Source organism: Ursus arctos, unplaced genomic scaffold (assembly GCF_023065955.2).
Source record: "Ursus arctos isolate Adak ecotype North America unplaced genomic scaffold, UrsArc2.0 scaffold_3, whole genome shotgun sequence".
NCBI classification, from domain to species: domain Eukaryota; kingdom Metazoa; phylum Chordata; class Mammalia; order Carnivora; family Ursidae; genus Ursus; species Ursus arctos.
The window spans coordinates 47,863,459-47,878,345 of record NW_026622985.1 but is presented as its reverse complement, the minus strand read 5'-3'; the positions used below and the strand labels follow the sequence as shown (position 1 = coordinate 47,878,345).

Sequence of the window (14,887 nt, the reverse complement as noted above, 5' to 3'; positions counted from 1 at the left end):
AAAAAAAAAAGAACTGTATCAGATTTCTTGTCAGAAACCTTGCAAGCAAGTGGAGTGTAGTGAAATGTTTAAAGTATTTTAAGAAAAAACCCCAGCAACTTAGAATTCTGTATTCACTGAAGTCATCTTTTCAACATCTTTCTCAGACAAACAAAAACTAAGGGAATTTGTTGCCAGTAGACCTGCCTTGCAAGAAATAGTAAAAGAAGGTCTTCAACAAGAAAGAAAAGATATAAGGTCAGAAATTCGTTTCTATGTAAAGGAAGGAATAAATGAAGGAAAAATAAAATACTTTATTATTCTTATTTTTAATTGATCTAATAGATTATTCAAAATAATAATATCAACAACATATTGGGCGATTTTAGCTTACAGAAAACTACGAGGAATGACAGCAATGTTATAAAGGATGGGAGGGAGGAATGGGGAATGCACCGTTACAAGTTACCTCTACTGACAAAGCAGTTATTTGAAAGCAGATGCAGCTTAGCCACAAATACATACTTCAAATTCTAAGGAAATCACAAAATAAAAGTTTTTAAAGAGGTACAATGATATGCTAAGATGGTAGAGAACATGGAATCATGCAATGGTCAATTAAGTCCAGAGAGGCTAGAAAATGAGGGTAAATTAAAAAAAAATAATCATAAAGAGAAAGTACAATGATTAGAAAACAGTTATACACATGACGGAATAATCTAACAATATCAATAACCACTTCAAATGTGAATGGTCTACTACACTGATTAAAAGAGACTGTCAGAGTGGATTTAAGAAAAGACCCAACTACATGTTGCCTATAAGAAAACGATTTTAAAAATAAATACACAGATAAGGGCGCCCAGGTGGCTCAGTTGGTTAAGCATCCGCCTTCTGCTCAGATCATGATCCCAGGGTCCTGGGATGGAGCCTTCTGTCTCTCCCTCTGCCCCTCCCCCTGCTCATGCTCACTCTCTCTCTCTCTCTCTCTGTATCTCTCAAATAAATAATAAATAAATAAATAAATAAATAAATAAATATCTTCAAAAAAATAAAGACACAGATAGATTTAAAGTAAAGGGGTGGAGAAAGATATCCCACGCTAACACTAGGAAATTGCAAATTAACACCAAAATGGGAAACCATTATATACCTATTAAAATGTTCAAAATCCCAAAATACTGAAACTGAAAATACCAAGTGCTGGTGTGTATGTGGAGCAACAAGAACTCTGATCTGCTGCTGGTGGGCATGCAACAATGGTGCAGCCACTTTGGAAGACAGTTTGGCAGTTTCTTACAAAACTAAACATAGTCTTACCATAAGACCTTGCTATGGCACTCCTATGAATTTACCTCATTGAGTTCCAAACTTATATCCACATAAAACCTACATGAGAATGTTTATAATAGATTTATCCATAATTGCTAAAACTTGGAAAGAGCCAGGATGTCTTTGAATAGGTAAATGGATGAACACACTGTGGTTCCTTTAAACAACACAATATTATCTAGCAATAAAAAGAATGAGCTTTCAAGCCACAAAAAGACATGGAGGAATCCTAAATGCATACTGCCAAACGAAAGAAGCCAGTCTGGAAGGTTATATGCATTATACTATATGATTCCACCTTTATGACATGCTGCAGCAGACAAGACTATAGAGACAGTAAAAATACCAGGGGTTACTGAGGGTTGGTTAGGGGGAGGGACAAGTAGATAGAGCAGAGAGGAGTTTTAGGGCCGTGAAACTCTTCTGCATCATATTGTAATGATGGACACACGACATGACATTACTTGTGTCAAAATCTACAGCACTTTTTAACACTAAGATAAACCTTAATGTAGATTATATACTACACTAATAATAATGTATCTAGTGGTTCATTAATCCTACCAAATGTACCACGCTAATGCAAGATATAAATAAAAGCAGAGACTGGGGTGGGAGGTGGGGTGGAGAATGATCTGGAAGACCTCAGTACTATCTGCTCAGTTTTTCTGTAAATCTAAAACCGTTCAAAAAATTAAAGTCTAATAATTTAAAAATAAAGTCAAGGGCAGGAATGAAAACTCAGTTGGCCCCAGTGAGCACAAAGCATCAATTAGTGTTCCTCCTGTGTTAGATGAGAGAAGCAAGTCTGCTGCTATTTTTGGACCCCATATTTGGCTCTGAAATGCCAGGGAAATACAAAACTGACAAAACCCTTTATTCCAGCGTTGCCATTAGTACTGTAAGTTGCACAGAGCTTAAAAAGTTTTGTCACTTTCTCCCCAGTTACTTGTTTAATCAATAAATGTGGCAGAATGTTAGACCTTAAAAAGACTTTCCACAACAATAATAGATACAGTTTTAACTTGATAGAAATAAATGAAACTGAATTCCTCCTTGACTAGAAACATAAAATTAACTAAGCACTCCCTAAATCCCAGGTATGATCCTAAGCTCATTGCACGCAATACTTCATTGAATTCCCAAAATAACTGTTTGAACCAAGTAAAATAATTATTCCCATTTTACAAATGACAGAGTCACAGGCCAAAGAGGTTAGTAAAATTCCTAAGACTGAGGATCCAGATTTCAAACTGGTAGGTGGATTCAAAGCCTGTTGTTACTGCGCCACATTGCTTCTTGAGTCTGGGAAAACTGGTATAATTTTATCAGAAAAATATTATTCTAGTAATTTTAAGCAAGAGTGACTCCAACAGTGGAACTAAGATACACTACTAAGATAGGTGAAAATCCTCCAGTTTTTGTTAATCTGGAATAAGATTTGGAGTGATATTTTTATAAGCATAAATGCTATTTTCGTGCTATCCATGCAGAAACGTGTGTGCATGCCCACGTGTGCATGTGAGCATGTGTTTGTGTATCATGAGAAAAACACAGAATTAGAGAGAGAGAGGAAGGGAGAAAGATTTTAAAACACAAGATAAAAAAAAAAAAAACCTCCTTGTATTAATTCTGGATTACACTAATTTGACTAGGTCACCAAGGTACCACAACATAACTTCTAACTGCTATTCTGAGGGAGATTTATAAAGCTATCTGTCTCATCTCTGCCTTCTTTCCAATTTACTCAGTGTGGAAAATAACACTGGCCTTCCAAAACCTTAACTTATGTTTGGACCCCTTCCATATGAGTCTGACTCTAGTGTTGCTGACCATTAAAATGAATATTTCAGTGGGGCTGGAACAGTCTTGTTAGCCTGCGCCAAACTTTATATGGCTTGCACACTTTAAGAGGTTAATCTAGCCAGCCAGTTCACTTTGTTCAGAAGTATTAAATGGAAAGACTATAACACTCAAAGAAAGGCAAAGTTCACTAGGTAAGACCCCAATAATATAATGGAGCATAAAACCTCTAGAATTTTTTACCATAATATTTTATGAAACATACGTACACACTCACTGGAATAGAATCCAATTCAAATGGTTCTGTAGGTCAATTCAAAGTCAGCACATGCGCAGTATCTTTACCAGAAATATGTACTATTTCAAAAGTACCTGGACCTAGACACTTCCTTTCTCCATTTTATAGTTTATTACCAGTCTAGAAATATACTATACTAGGGGGAAAAAGTCACCTACCACAGTATATAATACAATTTGGCGTCAAAACATAAAGTTCAATAAAATAGTACAAATTTCAGTATCAACAGATCCTTGCGTTGTGGAACAAAAAGAATCACAGAAGTTAATTCTAAAAGGAAGTGCTATTTTAAGTGTGGGTGATAAATATAAAACTTGAAAACAATGATTTCATTCTCAACTTCACAACTAATTATGAAATCCTTTAATGTTCATGGTTGTGAAAGGAGCAAAAGACTCTCAATTCCTACATTTAAAAGAAAAGTGAATTAGGAATGGGCCTGATTAGAGCCACCTATTTGTATTATTCTGATGTTTCCTCAACGCCCAAATGCTAGGAGCAACCCTGATCTTCCTAAGGGAAAGGAAGTAAAGGTCCACTTTGCATGACAAAGGTCAGATTCTGCAGACAAATGAGACTTCTTTGATTGACTGTTCCTAGGTTATCACTGCCTGGCTGGGTCCTAGGAGGTCAAGAGAGGTTCCGAACTGTGCTCACTGCTTAAGGGACACCCCTGGAGCCACTTTAATCATTTTAAGATCATTACCACTTTTCTTATTCTGGTTCTAGTTTTACTCCCTTAAATCTTGTTAATACAGATTGGCAATTCAGCCCTGATGTAGATTAAAAAGAAATTGCAAGTATTCGGTATTATATGCAGATCCAAAGAGAGAATCCGCTCACTTAACAACTTCTTTTCAGTCTAAGACTGAGTTCGGTGCAATTTAAGTAGACCACAGAGGGTGATCGCCAGGCCCCCACAGGAAAGCCTGACTCTATTATAGCTGTCCTGGTGTTTACACTATGTGATCCATGCCACTGCTCTACATTTCATTTAATGTGATGTAGCTTTACGCAAAAATTATCTTAGTTTCCCCAATCATAAGATACGTTTAATTATGGTAATATCTTGTTTGCTTTTTTATAATAGCTATTAAGTCATAAACATACAAGAAATGCTAAAGTAAAAATTATCACTTGACTGTATTTCAATGCTCTTCTATTTAGAGCAAATATACGTGTAAGCTTTCTCACAGGAGACTGGAAATACACCAAATGGCTCATATTGATAAAAGTTACAAGAGTTCTGTTCTGCCTATTTGTAATTAATGAGGGATATCTCTTAAGTACTTTAGATAATGTGTACAAAACATCTGTATTTAATCATATCATCCTTCTCTTAGATGATGGGAATTGAATTAAGAAATATTTTGAAACCCCTATACAGATGTAAAAGTATTAATGGTTGTTCAAGAACTTCATTAGTACAATGCTTGAAAAAGTTTGGTTTTATAAATCAACAGCCTGACACTTCATTAATATCAGATTTTCAATTTTATAAAAGGAATAACCTTAAAATATTAGGCAGACACAGCAAATATAACACTAGCAAAGACAAGGGCTGGATCTTTTCACTATTATATATACCACACAGACAAAGAAAATGTCTTTCATATTAGTACAAATTTGAATAAAATTTTGTAACATATATAGTGAGCAGGATTTCTCTTTGAATTCTGTTGTGGACTGAGAATTTTTACAAGAATAAATTAACAGCTTGCTAGTCATTCCTTACAGAGAAGAAAATCCTAAACTGTTCTCATGGAAACTGGGACACAAAGTATGGGTTTTCAGTACTTGTTCGTGAGTATTGAAAGAGATCAGATTTTCTTTCTGGATGCTTTACTGGTTCCAAATGCCACTTCTTTTCAAAGTCAGTGTCAGTTCTACAGTCAGTTTTCAGTCTCCCAGTGGTAAGAATATATTCAAAGGCTGTGTGCACAGCAGGGTAGAAGTCTTTCTCCATGAATGTAACTATATCACTCATCAGTAACCTCCTGCCATAAGGGGACTTATGTTTTCTTTCCTTTTAGTGACTCCTTGGGCCCTTGAATGCCAGTCACTGCCCTGAGACCTGGGGCAAGATTCACATAATCTCTGTCAATAGTTCCTACATAAGCCACTGGTGCAACTAAATGTCAAGACAGCAGATCAAAGTCGGCACATTCTAAAACTTGTGTCCTTTATGGATCAATTTTCATAAACTATACTCTGTGTGTTAGAAATACGTGGAAGCTCATTCTCTGCTTTCTTCCTTTTATCCCAGAGAAATTTATTTATGTGAAAGGCAACCTGATTTGTACATAAGAGTGTGAAATTCTGATGCACTACATAAATTTCATTCTCCCCTTTTCAGAGCCCTCCGGAGGTATTTTACTTCTTAAAGTATTTTACTACACCTATTGTCTTATAGTAGAAATGCAAAACTCCTTGGGCTATTATTAAAATAAAAAGGCACAGATTGCTTTGCAATACTTCACTGTCCTACCCCAGTGCCTGGTACAAAAGATGGTAGGTAAATAAATTGTTACTCATCATGGATTTTATTTTTAAATCTTCATTATGCTATAGGTAAATTATGACAGACAATGTGTGTGGTTTTACAATCTATATCCATTTTAATTATTCAAGATTGCTTGGGGAAATGAATATAATTATTGGAAAGCATTTTTGCTTTGTAGATTTCAAATAAAATTACATAGATCTAGTCTTCTTAAGTAGACTTGAGTAAAATACAATGGACCAAACTACCTTCTCTGAATACCTTTTCAGATCAGTTCTGGATACAAAGATTTTAAAATTTACAGCTTTCCCTAAAACAACTGTATTTGGAAAATATAAGATTTATAACAGAATGTACACCAATGCTATTTATGCTTATATCTAGCTGAAGTTTAAATATATTTATCACAGAGGTAAGAGCATGTAACATGTTAAATACGCACGTATCAGAGGGCTGAAAAAGGAGAGGATGAGCAAACAAATACTAGCCTCAGAGCCAGAAGGCGGTTGACTAAACTCCAAATAGAAGCTTCATTGTCCCAGTTCCCCTAAGCAAATTTTTATATAATTACATGAGATTAGGTACAAAGCATCACTCTGAGTTCTCCTGTAATCTGTGAGACATTAGGCAAGTCACTTAGAAGGTAGCTTTGGTCTTATCTGTTTTCACCACTTAAACAATTAAAATTTACAGGTTTTAAAATGTGTGAGGAAAGGAAAGCTTATTATTCCCATTTTTTTCAGTAAATGGCTGAGGCTGAAGAAAAATTTCGATAAATGGAGGAAATTACAGAGGTCCTCATTAGTGGAGAAGATTTAAATTTTCGGAGAAATCGAATTTCTATTTTCCTTAATTCTATTCTTTATGGCTAATAAGACAAGAATTTGTTTAAAATCCAAATATGATGAACTTTTAAATTAAAAAAGGTACTTCGATTATATCCTGAATCAACTGATGTTGAAACTGGGGGGTATCGTGTGTGCGTGCACATCTTTGTTTATGCTGAGGGCAGGGGTGGAGAGGGCGTAAGAGCTGCGATGCAAATCCTGGGGCTTTCTTCCAGAGGAGGGCCACATGAAACTACAGGTACATTGTGGAAGAGCAAGTGGAGACGTCCCAAACCAACTCACCAGTTTTTCGAAGGGGGAAATCATCCTTTGCATCCTGTGCTCCTGGTAATGTGTATTTGTACGATGGAGACGTTCCACTCAGGGGTGGAGAGCTTTGATCCAGTGACGTGTGGTGGGCAGCCCTACCAAAGAAAAAGAGGGTTCACCATTTGCTCTGGAGTTTTTACTGTGTGTTGGTCAGCAATAATCAGTTGCACATGCCGTACACGTGTCTCAGCTGTGTTTACGTTCTTTCCTTCCAGTGTGTACAAACCACAGCCTCATGGAACCAAGTTCACTTTGGCAGTACGCTATAGAGAATGCTGCAGGATCCCCGAGAACGACCACTGTGTGTCTGGTCACACACTTACACAGAAGTTCGTGTTACTAAAAGAGAATTCACCAAGAGCCTGAGTTTTGATCATCGGCGGTTACTGTGGGTGTTTTCTTATGCGCCATACTAGTGAAAACGTCATCTTCCGAATCCTTTTTAGTCAACAAGGTAGAATAGCCAGAGTAAAAGTAAACATACAGAAGGGACTTCATTTTCAAAAACTGCTAGGTAATACATAAAAGTACACAAGGGTGGCTTTTCTACCATAGTGATGCCACTGCGTCAGCAGCCTCAGATCTCCCGACTTGTACAGCACTTCCAAGGTAAAGATTGGCAATCACATATTTCTACAATATGAAGCTGATTTTTAAAAATGTTTTCTCTTCCCTGTGTAGATACAGTGAAAGAGATGGAGCTGTACTACCAGGAAAGAGTTTTCAGGACTGAACATAGATTATCCAGTGGACATGATCATCCACTATTATGATACGTGAAGAAACAATGAACAGGGCATGGTATCGCTACCATGATGATTATTCTACCACTATCATTTATCTGAATCACACATTCTCAAAAATTAACTGGTTTAGGGGCACTTCATCTAGCCCTAACTGGTAAAAAAGTATTAAACTCAGAGTCTATAAATTAATGATTTATAGTGTCTGGCTTTGGACCCTACTGAAGTTCAATTCAGTACAAAAAAGGATTGCTAAGTCAGTGTTTAATATACCCAAGGGGACAGCTAAAGAACTTTCAGCTGAAAGTTTGTTTGCATGTAGATGTTTCCCACTTAAAAAAGGTATTGTCTCTTCTTAAAATGAGCTTTAACTTAGAAGGAATATGAATTACGTATAAATTATGTATGCAATTTTAGGTAATAAAATGGTATTTATTTCTAAATACACTGTGATGTTGACTGAACATCTGAAAATTTTCTTCAGGGACTGGCTTCTCAAGTCAACTGACATGCCTGATAGAAATTACATAAACCATTAAAAAGTATTTATATAGCAGTCTGGAATCTGCCTCGGTTACTCTTTTTTTTTTTTTTTTTTTGGATGCTGAGAAGGGCGGATACTTATAAACTAGAATTAGAAGTATAATAACTTTTTAAATAGAACTCTTGGGATGCTTACAATTTCAATATAGAGTAATCAAGTATTTACTCCCTTATCCTTGATAATATGAAGAATCAAAAAAAAAAATGTAAGTGTAGGGGCGCCTGGGTGGCACAGCGGTTAAGCGTCTGCCTTCGGCTCAGGGCGTGATCCCGGCGTTATGGGATCGAGCCCCACATCAGGCTCCTCTGCTATGAGCCTGCTTCTTCCTCTCCCACTCCCCCTGCTTGTGTTCCCTCTCTCACTGGCTGTCTCTATCTCTGTCGAATGAATAAATAAAATCTTAAAAAAAAAAATGTAAGTGTAAAATCTGACGGTCATTCAGAAACGTATAAAATGAGGGAAATGAAACTATTATCTGTTACAGTCTATTATCCAAATATTTGCCTATCAGTGTTTGTCCTGATTTTTTAAAAACACCACAAGCTTCCTATTTTCCTGAGAGGAGAATTGTGTACCTCATAGTTCCCTTCACCGGACTTGGGGAAACATGGTTCCGGATGTCTGTAATAGTAGAGTGTCTGATGTTGTCAGCTTGTGTGTGAGAAGTCAGTGTGCTCGGCTCACAGTGTAGCAAGAAATGAAGTCAGATGATCAGGGGTAAACTTGTCACGGAAGACTCAGCTCTACTTCCTTGCCTCTGTTCTCTTTCTCTTCCCTCCCTTGTCTTCCTGCCTTTTTTTTTTTTTTTTAAGTCGAAAAGCTTCTGGTCTTTTAAAAATAGCTCAGATCTCCACCTTCTATCGAGCCAAGTAAAATAAAGTTTCAACCTGCCAAATCTTCAGAAATTATTGTAAAGATATCAGATGCACCATCTGAGAATAGAAAAATGCAAAATAGAAACTAATTTCTATGCCCCACCCTACTTTTCTGTTATTCATTCACCAGAAAACATATCTACTTCCCTGCCCTCGAGATGATACTTGCTAACATTTATTAAGTGCTGCTCTCCGTTGAATGTTTTAGCACATTATTTCATAGGACCTTTCCGGCAACCCTAGAGGGCAGGTACTATCATGATCTTTTCATAGAGGACGATGAGAATTCAAGGAGCTTGTCCACGGCCACACAGCTGAGAACTGGCAGACCCCGGTCCTGTGCCCAGGCTGGCTGAGTACAGAACCTATGTTCTTGACCCCTGGGAATGAAAAAGGCCAAACACTGAACATACGTGTACCAGAGCTTGGGATGGCGGCTCACGGAATGATTTTTTCCATTTGTTGGAGTGTCTTTTGTTGCTGATTTACTCAACAGGAATTCTTGAAGCTTCTGCTTTACTTCTGTACTTGCCACTGCCCCTGAAACACACACATACAGACACAGATGTTGATTCGGGGCTTTGTCCTTTGTGCCTTTGGAGTATTAAGCAAAAATTAAGAAGTAACACCACTGGTCACTGCATATGAAGCTTTCCTATTAAAAGAAGAAACCAGAGTCTAAACAGGCTTTTGAAAATGGCATAGTAATGTTTTGTAACTACTGCTCAAACCGCCAATTTTCAAAGGACCTTTGATGATTTCTTTAATTGCTTCTGCAGAATGGGGAGTCCCAGAATTAGCACTAATTTTTTCCTAAGGTTAAAAAAATGAGGAATAAAATACTGCCTTTTAAAAATCAAGAGTCTTAGGGGACCCACATAAGTGATTGAACACAATACAATGATCTTTCCTGAATTGCTAGTTTGAAAAACTCACGTTTTAAAAAACTCTTTTGAGCATTAAACAAATAAATATCCCTGACAGTTCCAGTGCAAGTCATCTGATTTTAAACCTTGCTACATCCTGATTTTGAACTGACCTCAGACAGGGGAATTATTTGGATCTGTCTCCCTCTTGTGGATAGTTTTTTTAAACAAACGTTCTGCCTTCAATCTTCCCGAAGTCTGGGTACTCAAAAACTAGACGGAGGCAAGGCTGGACTTACAAAGCAATTATTACTTGAGCAGGAGGAAGGTATAGTGAGGAAATGTGGAAGTAAGTTTATTGATAAAACAATAAAACAATATGGCATGGCTAGCCTGCTTTAGTAGAACCTTGTTTTTAAGGTTCAAAACAACAGAAATCAGCATCTCTGCCAAACAGAGTAGGGTTTACTTCCTGGGACGCTGCAGACTGAATGCAGAGAGAGGAAAGGTGAGTGTCAACGCTGTACATCTGGGTCCATAATTTATTTTTTTTAACTGAATGCAGACAGTTTTGACAAGTTTATTTTATTTTATTTTTGACAAGTTTAATTCCACTCCTTATCAGTCTTCTTTCTGAATGACGATCAGCTAAACACGAGGGAAGAGATTCATCTTTTACCCCTGGTGCCTCTTACTTTCTCGTCCTCTATCTTTGCCTCTGAGAGGAGGAAGCTGCTGTTCTCTGCGGTGCCTCTCTACTTCCTGTTCTTGCCTCTGCTGCTCCAGTTTCTGCTCCTTTTCTAGGAGTTCTTGTTGCTGTTTTATGGCTAGAAGTTCCTGTTGCAACTTGCGAGAAGAGAAAGACATGAGAGTGTGCAATTTCTTTAGGCTTCATCGTCATCACTGACCCAAACCAAACTGCTAGCAGCTTCTGGAACTTGTTTCGGTTTAGTTTACATTTTTACTCACTTTTTTGATAAATTATTGAAATCTAAAGACAAACAACTAATGCCACAGACGGTCTTCGTGTCATCAATCAGCAAGTTTTTAGGTAGCTTCATTACCTGTGCCGCCCCATCAAAAGCCATTACCAAATTTGCTCTAAGCTTTACTTCCCTGTGTAGCTTCTCTTTGTACATCTGAAATATAAGAAACAGGCAAAGGCAAGAATGGCCCAGAAGTCTGCTCTATCGAGTCCCTCCATTATAAATAAACAACTGAAATCTTCATTTCTTATCCTGAGAAATGGTATGAAAACAATCAAATCGAAGAAATGGTGAGAAGTGAGTTAATTTGGGGGAAGTCTACCCGAAACAGAATGAATGTTAAAAATTTCAAAACCTGGGGCACCTGGGTGGCTCAGTCGGTTAAGAATCTGCCTTCAGCTCAGGTCATGATTCCAAGGTCCTGGGATTGAGCCCCAGAGTTGGGCTCTCTGCTCAGCGGGGAGCCTGCTTCTCCCTCTCCCACTCCCCCTGCTCCTGCTCTCTCTCTCAAATAAATATATAGAATCTTTAAAACAACCTTTAAAACCTTACAGAGAATGTTCTCAGAATAATGTATCTATCCATCCATAGTAGGCTTTTCTCTCGAAACAGCAGAAGCCTCATTCATTCATCCAGCAGGCAAAAACCTTCAGATTAGAGACTGGTCAAAACGAAATCCTTTCCATTAAACAAACTACTGTCAGGTTGTCTGAATCCCTTGACTTCACTTCCAAACAATACGTAACATGGACACGAAGGATTCTTAATAACTGTGTTGACATGTCCGTTTTCTCTCAGATGGAGAAATAGGTATCTATGAATATTAGTAAACATGCTCACTGCGGAGTAACTAAAGATTCTGAGTTCTACTTAGGCTCTGATGTTACTAGATACGAAATCTAGGCACCTTACTAAACTACTCAAAGCCCTGGTTTCTCATATGGAAGAGAAATAATCTCTGTCACACATTATGTTCAGAATGCACATGAAATTTAGTTTTTAAGTTTGAACCATACTGATTTCAACTATTATTACTGTTTTTAGATCTCAGTTCTAATGAAGTTGGTGTAATTTGCTGTTTATATTAGATAGATACTTAAAATTCTGAAATTTAGGCTGTAAAGTAAGAGAACAAAAACAAAAAGCTTTGTGGAATGGCGTCAAAGTTACTCTGGAGCAAAGGGAAGCCAACTCTGTACGCCAACCATGATAGCCTCACCTCTTCTGGAGGATACGGGTAGAAGCATTTCTGGTTACTCTTCACATTAAAATCTTTGGCACTTTGGCTTTGATATATCAGTCCCTCACTGGATGATTTTAGATACACCATTGCAAAAGAAAACTGTATAACTTCGCTTAAACTCTGCCTTAAATATTAATTCTATACAGCTACTGGGGTTGGAGAAATTGATTTCAACCAAAGCCCCAATGAAATTGAAATTTAATCTATCTTAGGAATCTAGAAAAGCACATAATTTAATTTCCACAGCTACTATTCATTATTGGAGATTAAAGGACTGACATTGAAAAAAAAAAAGAAAGAAAGAAAGAAAGAAAGAAAGAAAGAAAGAAAGAAAGAAAGAAAGAAAGAAAGAAAACATCAACTGCCCAGTTTCAGATGTTCTGATATCTGACCAAGGAGGATTTTTGGTAGTTTTGATGGGAGACAAGGCAAGACTACAAATCTTGGAACAACCATTTACTGGCTGTGTGGTCTTGGGCAAGTTTCAGTATTTCTCTCTGCCTCAGCTTACTAAGTGGAAAAATGGGATAACAACATCAGACTCATCAGATGTTGTTGATTGCAGAAGCCAAAGATTCAAAATGTTAATGTAAGTAAAGCTTCATGTACTGTGTGCTCCTCATAAACATAAAATTCAAATGAATGTTAAACGCATCAACTTAGCCTTTCCCATAAAAAATGTTGAATAAAATAAAACAAAAAAAGTAAAAAGTAAAAAGCTTCCTAAACTTAAAAGGAAATTTAAAGTAGGTCTTTAGTTTCTGAGAAAACAGCTTATTACTTTGGAAAATCATTTCAAAAACTAAATTTTCCTTTTAACTATCTTGGAATTTTTTTTTCTGTCAAGAGCCTCTTCTTTTCTTATATTTTCCAGATGTCAGTAAACCTATTGTGCTACTTTGCTTGAGCTAAAGTAACAATTAATCGCCTACCTGCAACTACTAACTTGTGAGTAAAATGAAACAATACATTACTTCAAAAAATTTTATATTGATCTTTACAACTACAAAAGGTATCAAATATAAATGAAGCGAAGTATTTAAAGCAGTAACATATTACTATTGCCCTGTATTCAGTGCAACATGAATCAGGTACCACAGCAAAATGAACTATATAGTTACTTTTAAAAGGATGGTGAAGAATATAAATTGTATTCATTCATCATTGTCATCCTAACATGCCAAGAATGAATGGAGAAGGAAATCTAAACATCAATGTTCCTGATTTTTTTCCAAGGGTCAAATAATAATGCTTTAAAAATAAGTCTATAAACTAAATGAAGGTTTCCTATTCTACAAAATACAGCCATGAGCTACTGGTTCTATATGAGACCCAAAACAAAATCCCCAATCTTAGTTTTAAGGCATCTTATAGATTAATAAATTGTAAGAATTCTTTTAGTAAAGTTCACTAAAGAAGAAAACTATGACGTTTTATATCAGATGTCAAAGCTTTTTTGGAAAAGAAGATAAAATAGGTCTTTCAGGCTAAGGAAGTATCTTGAAAAAGAAAGGACATAGGGAAGAAGATAGCACTTTTACCTTCTCAGACACTCATATAAATGGGGTAAAATTTTATAATATTCACATAGATTAGTTATCTATATTAATCTGACATAAATGTGCTTGTATTTGATATGCAAGATCAAGTGTTCAGAACCTGTAATTTATTGCGTTAGTAAATTAACATGTATTTGCATCATTTTGAAGGACATAGACATAAAAATGGCATTTTATTATAAGTATTTGCTGCTTTATATTACTGTCATAACAAACTCAAACTAAACATCTACTCAATCAGACCAAAATAGCTTTGTTTTAAATGTCTTTGTCAAGAATTTGAAAGACATTTCACAAATAAAGCTAATGTGATATTAATCTCAAAGATACAAGAAGACATGGATACACAGATACATCTAAAATGACTTGACAACAAAATAGTCTATCATAAAAAATTCTGGGACATGGATATATTTCTCCTAGGATAATTTACACAACTTGGGTCTCAAACTATCAACTACTTCCAAAATTCTTTCAATAAATTCTTATCTGCAGCCTATTAAACTTATATAAAAATATTAACATTTGCATCAGTTTCTTCATATATAATTCTCTTGAGCTTTTTATGTTATTATTTTAAATGTATACATTATGAGGTCTTCTTCATGGGGAAAATTAGGATATATTCAGAACATATACTTATATGGGGAGGTGGGGGGGTGGGGGAAACAGGTGATGGGGAGTAAGGAGCACACGTGCTGTGATGAGCACTGGGTGATGTATGGAAGTGCTGAATCACTATATTGTACACCTGAAACTCATATTACACTATCCGTCAAATAACTGGAATTTAATTAAACTTTAAAAAAATCCACTTATAAACCAAAAACAAAACAAAAAGGCTCTCTCTTTATTTATTGTTTCTGATAAATAGTTTAAGCAGATTCTTTAGAAATATAAAATGGATCTTCCCAGGCTCATGGTTCTTCTTGGTGGAGAACAGATGGGGCCGATGAACAAAATCATGTAGGTGACGAACTCAACAGAGGTTGGAAAGTT

At 36.3% G+C, this 14,887-nt stretch overlaps 1 protein-coding gene across 13 annotated transcripts in view; it reads right to left on the bottom strand.

Annotated features, from left to right (window-relative positions):
* The window catches only part of HDAC9 (histone deacetylase 9), a 906,012-nt gene that overhangs the window by 427,013 nt on the left and 464,112 nt on the right, over positions 1-14,887 (bottom strand). For 7 of the 13 annotated variants that reach the window (XM_048213041.2, XM_048213042.2, XM_048213043.2 and 4 more), the window contains 3 exons: positions 10,796-10,946; positions 9,648-9,774; positions 7,046-7,167 (listed from right to left, as the gene is read on the bottom strand). In XM_048213041.2, the coding sequence (XP_048068998.1) occupies positions 7,046-7,167; positions 9,648-9,774; positions 10,796-10,946 (400 nt within the window). The remainder of the gene's footprint in view (positions 1-7,045; positions 7,168-9,647; positions 9,775-10,795; positions 10,947-14,887) is intronic. The other 6 variants (XM_048213039.2, XM_048213040.2, XM_044386994.3 and 3 more) reach the window with 3 other exon arrangements.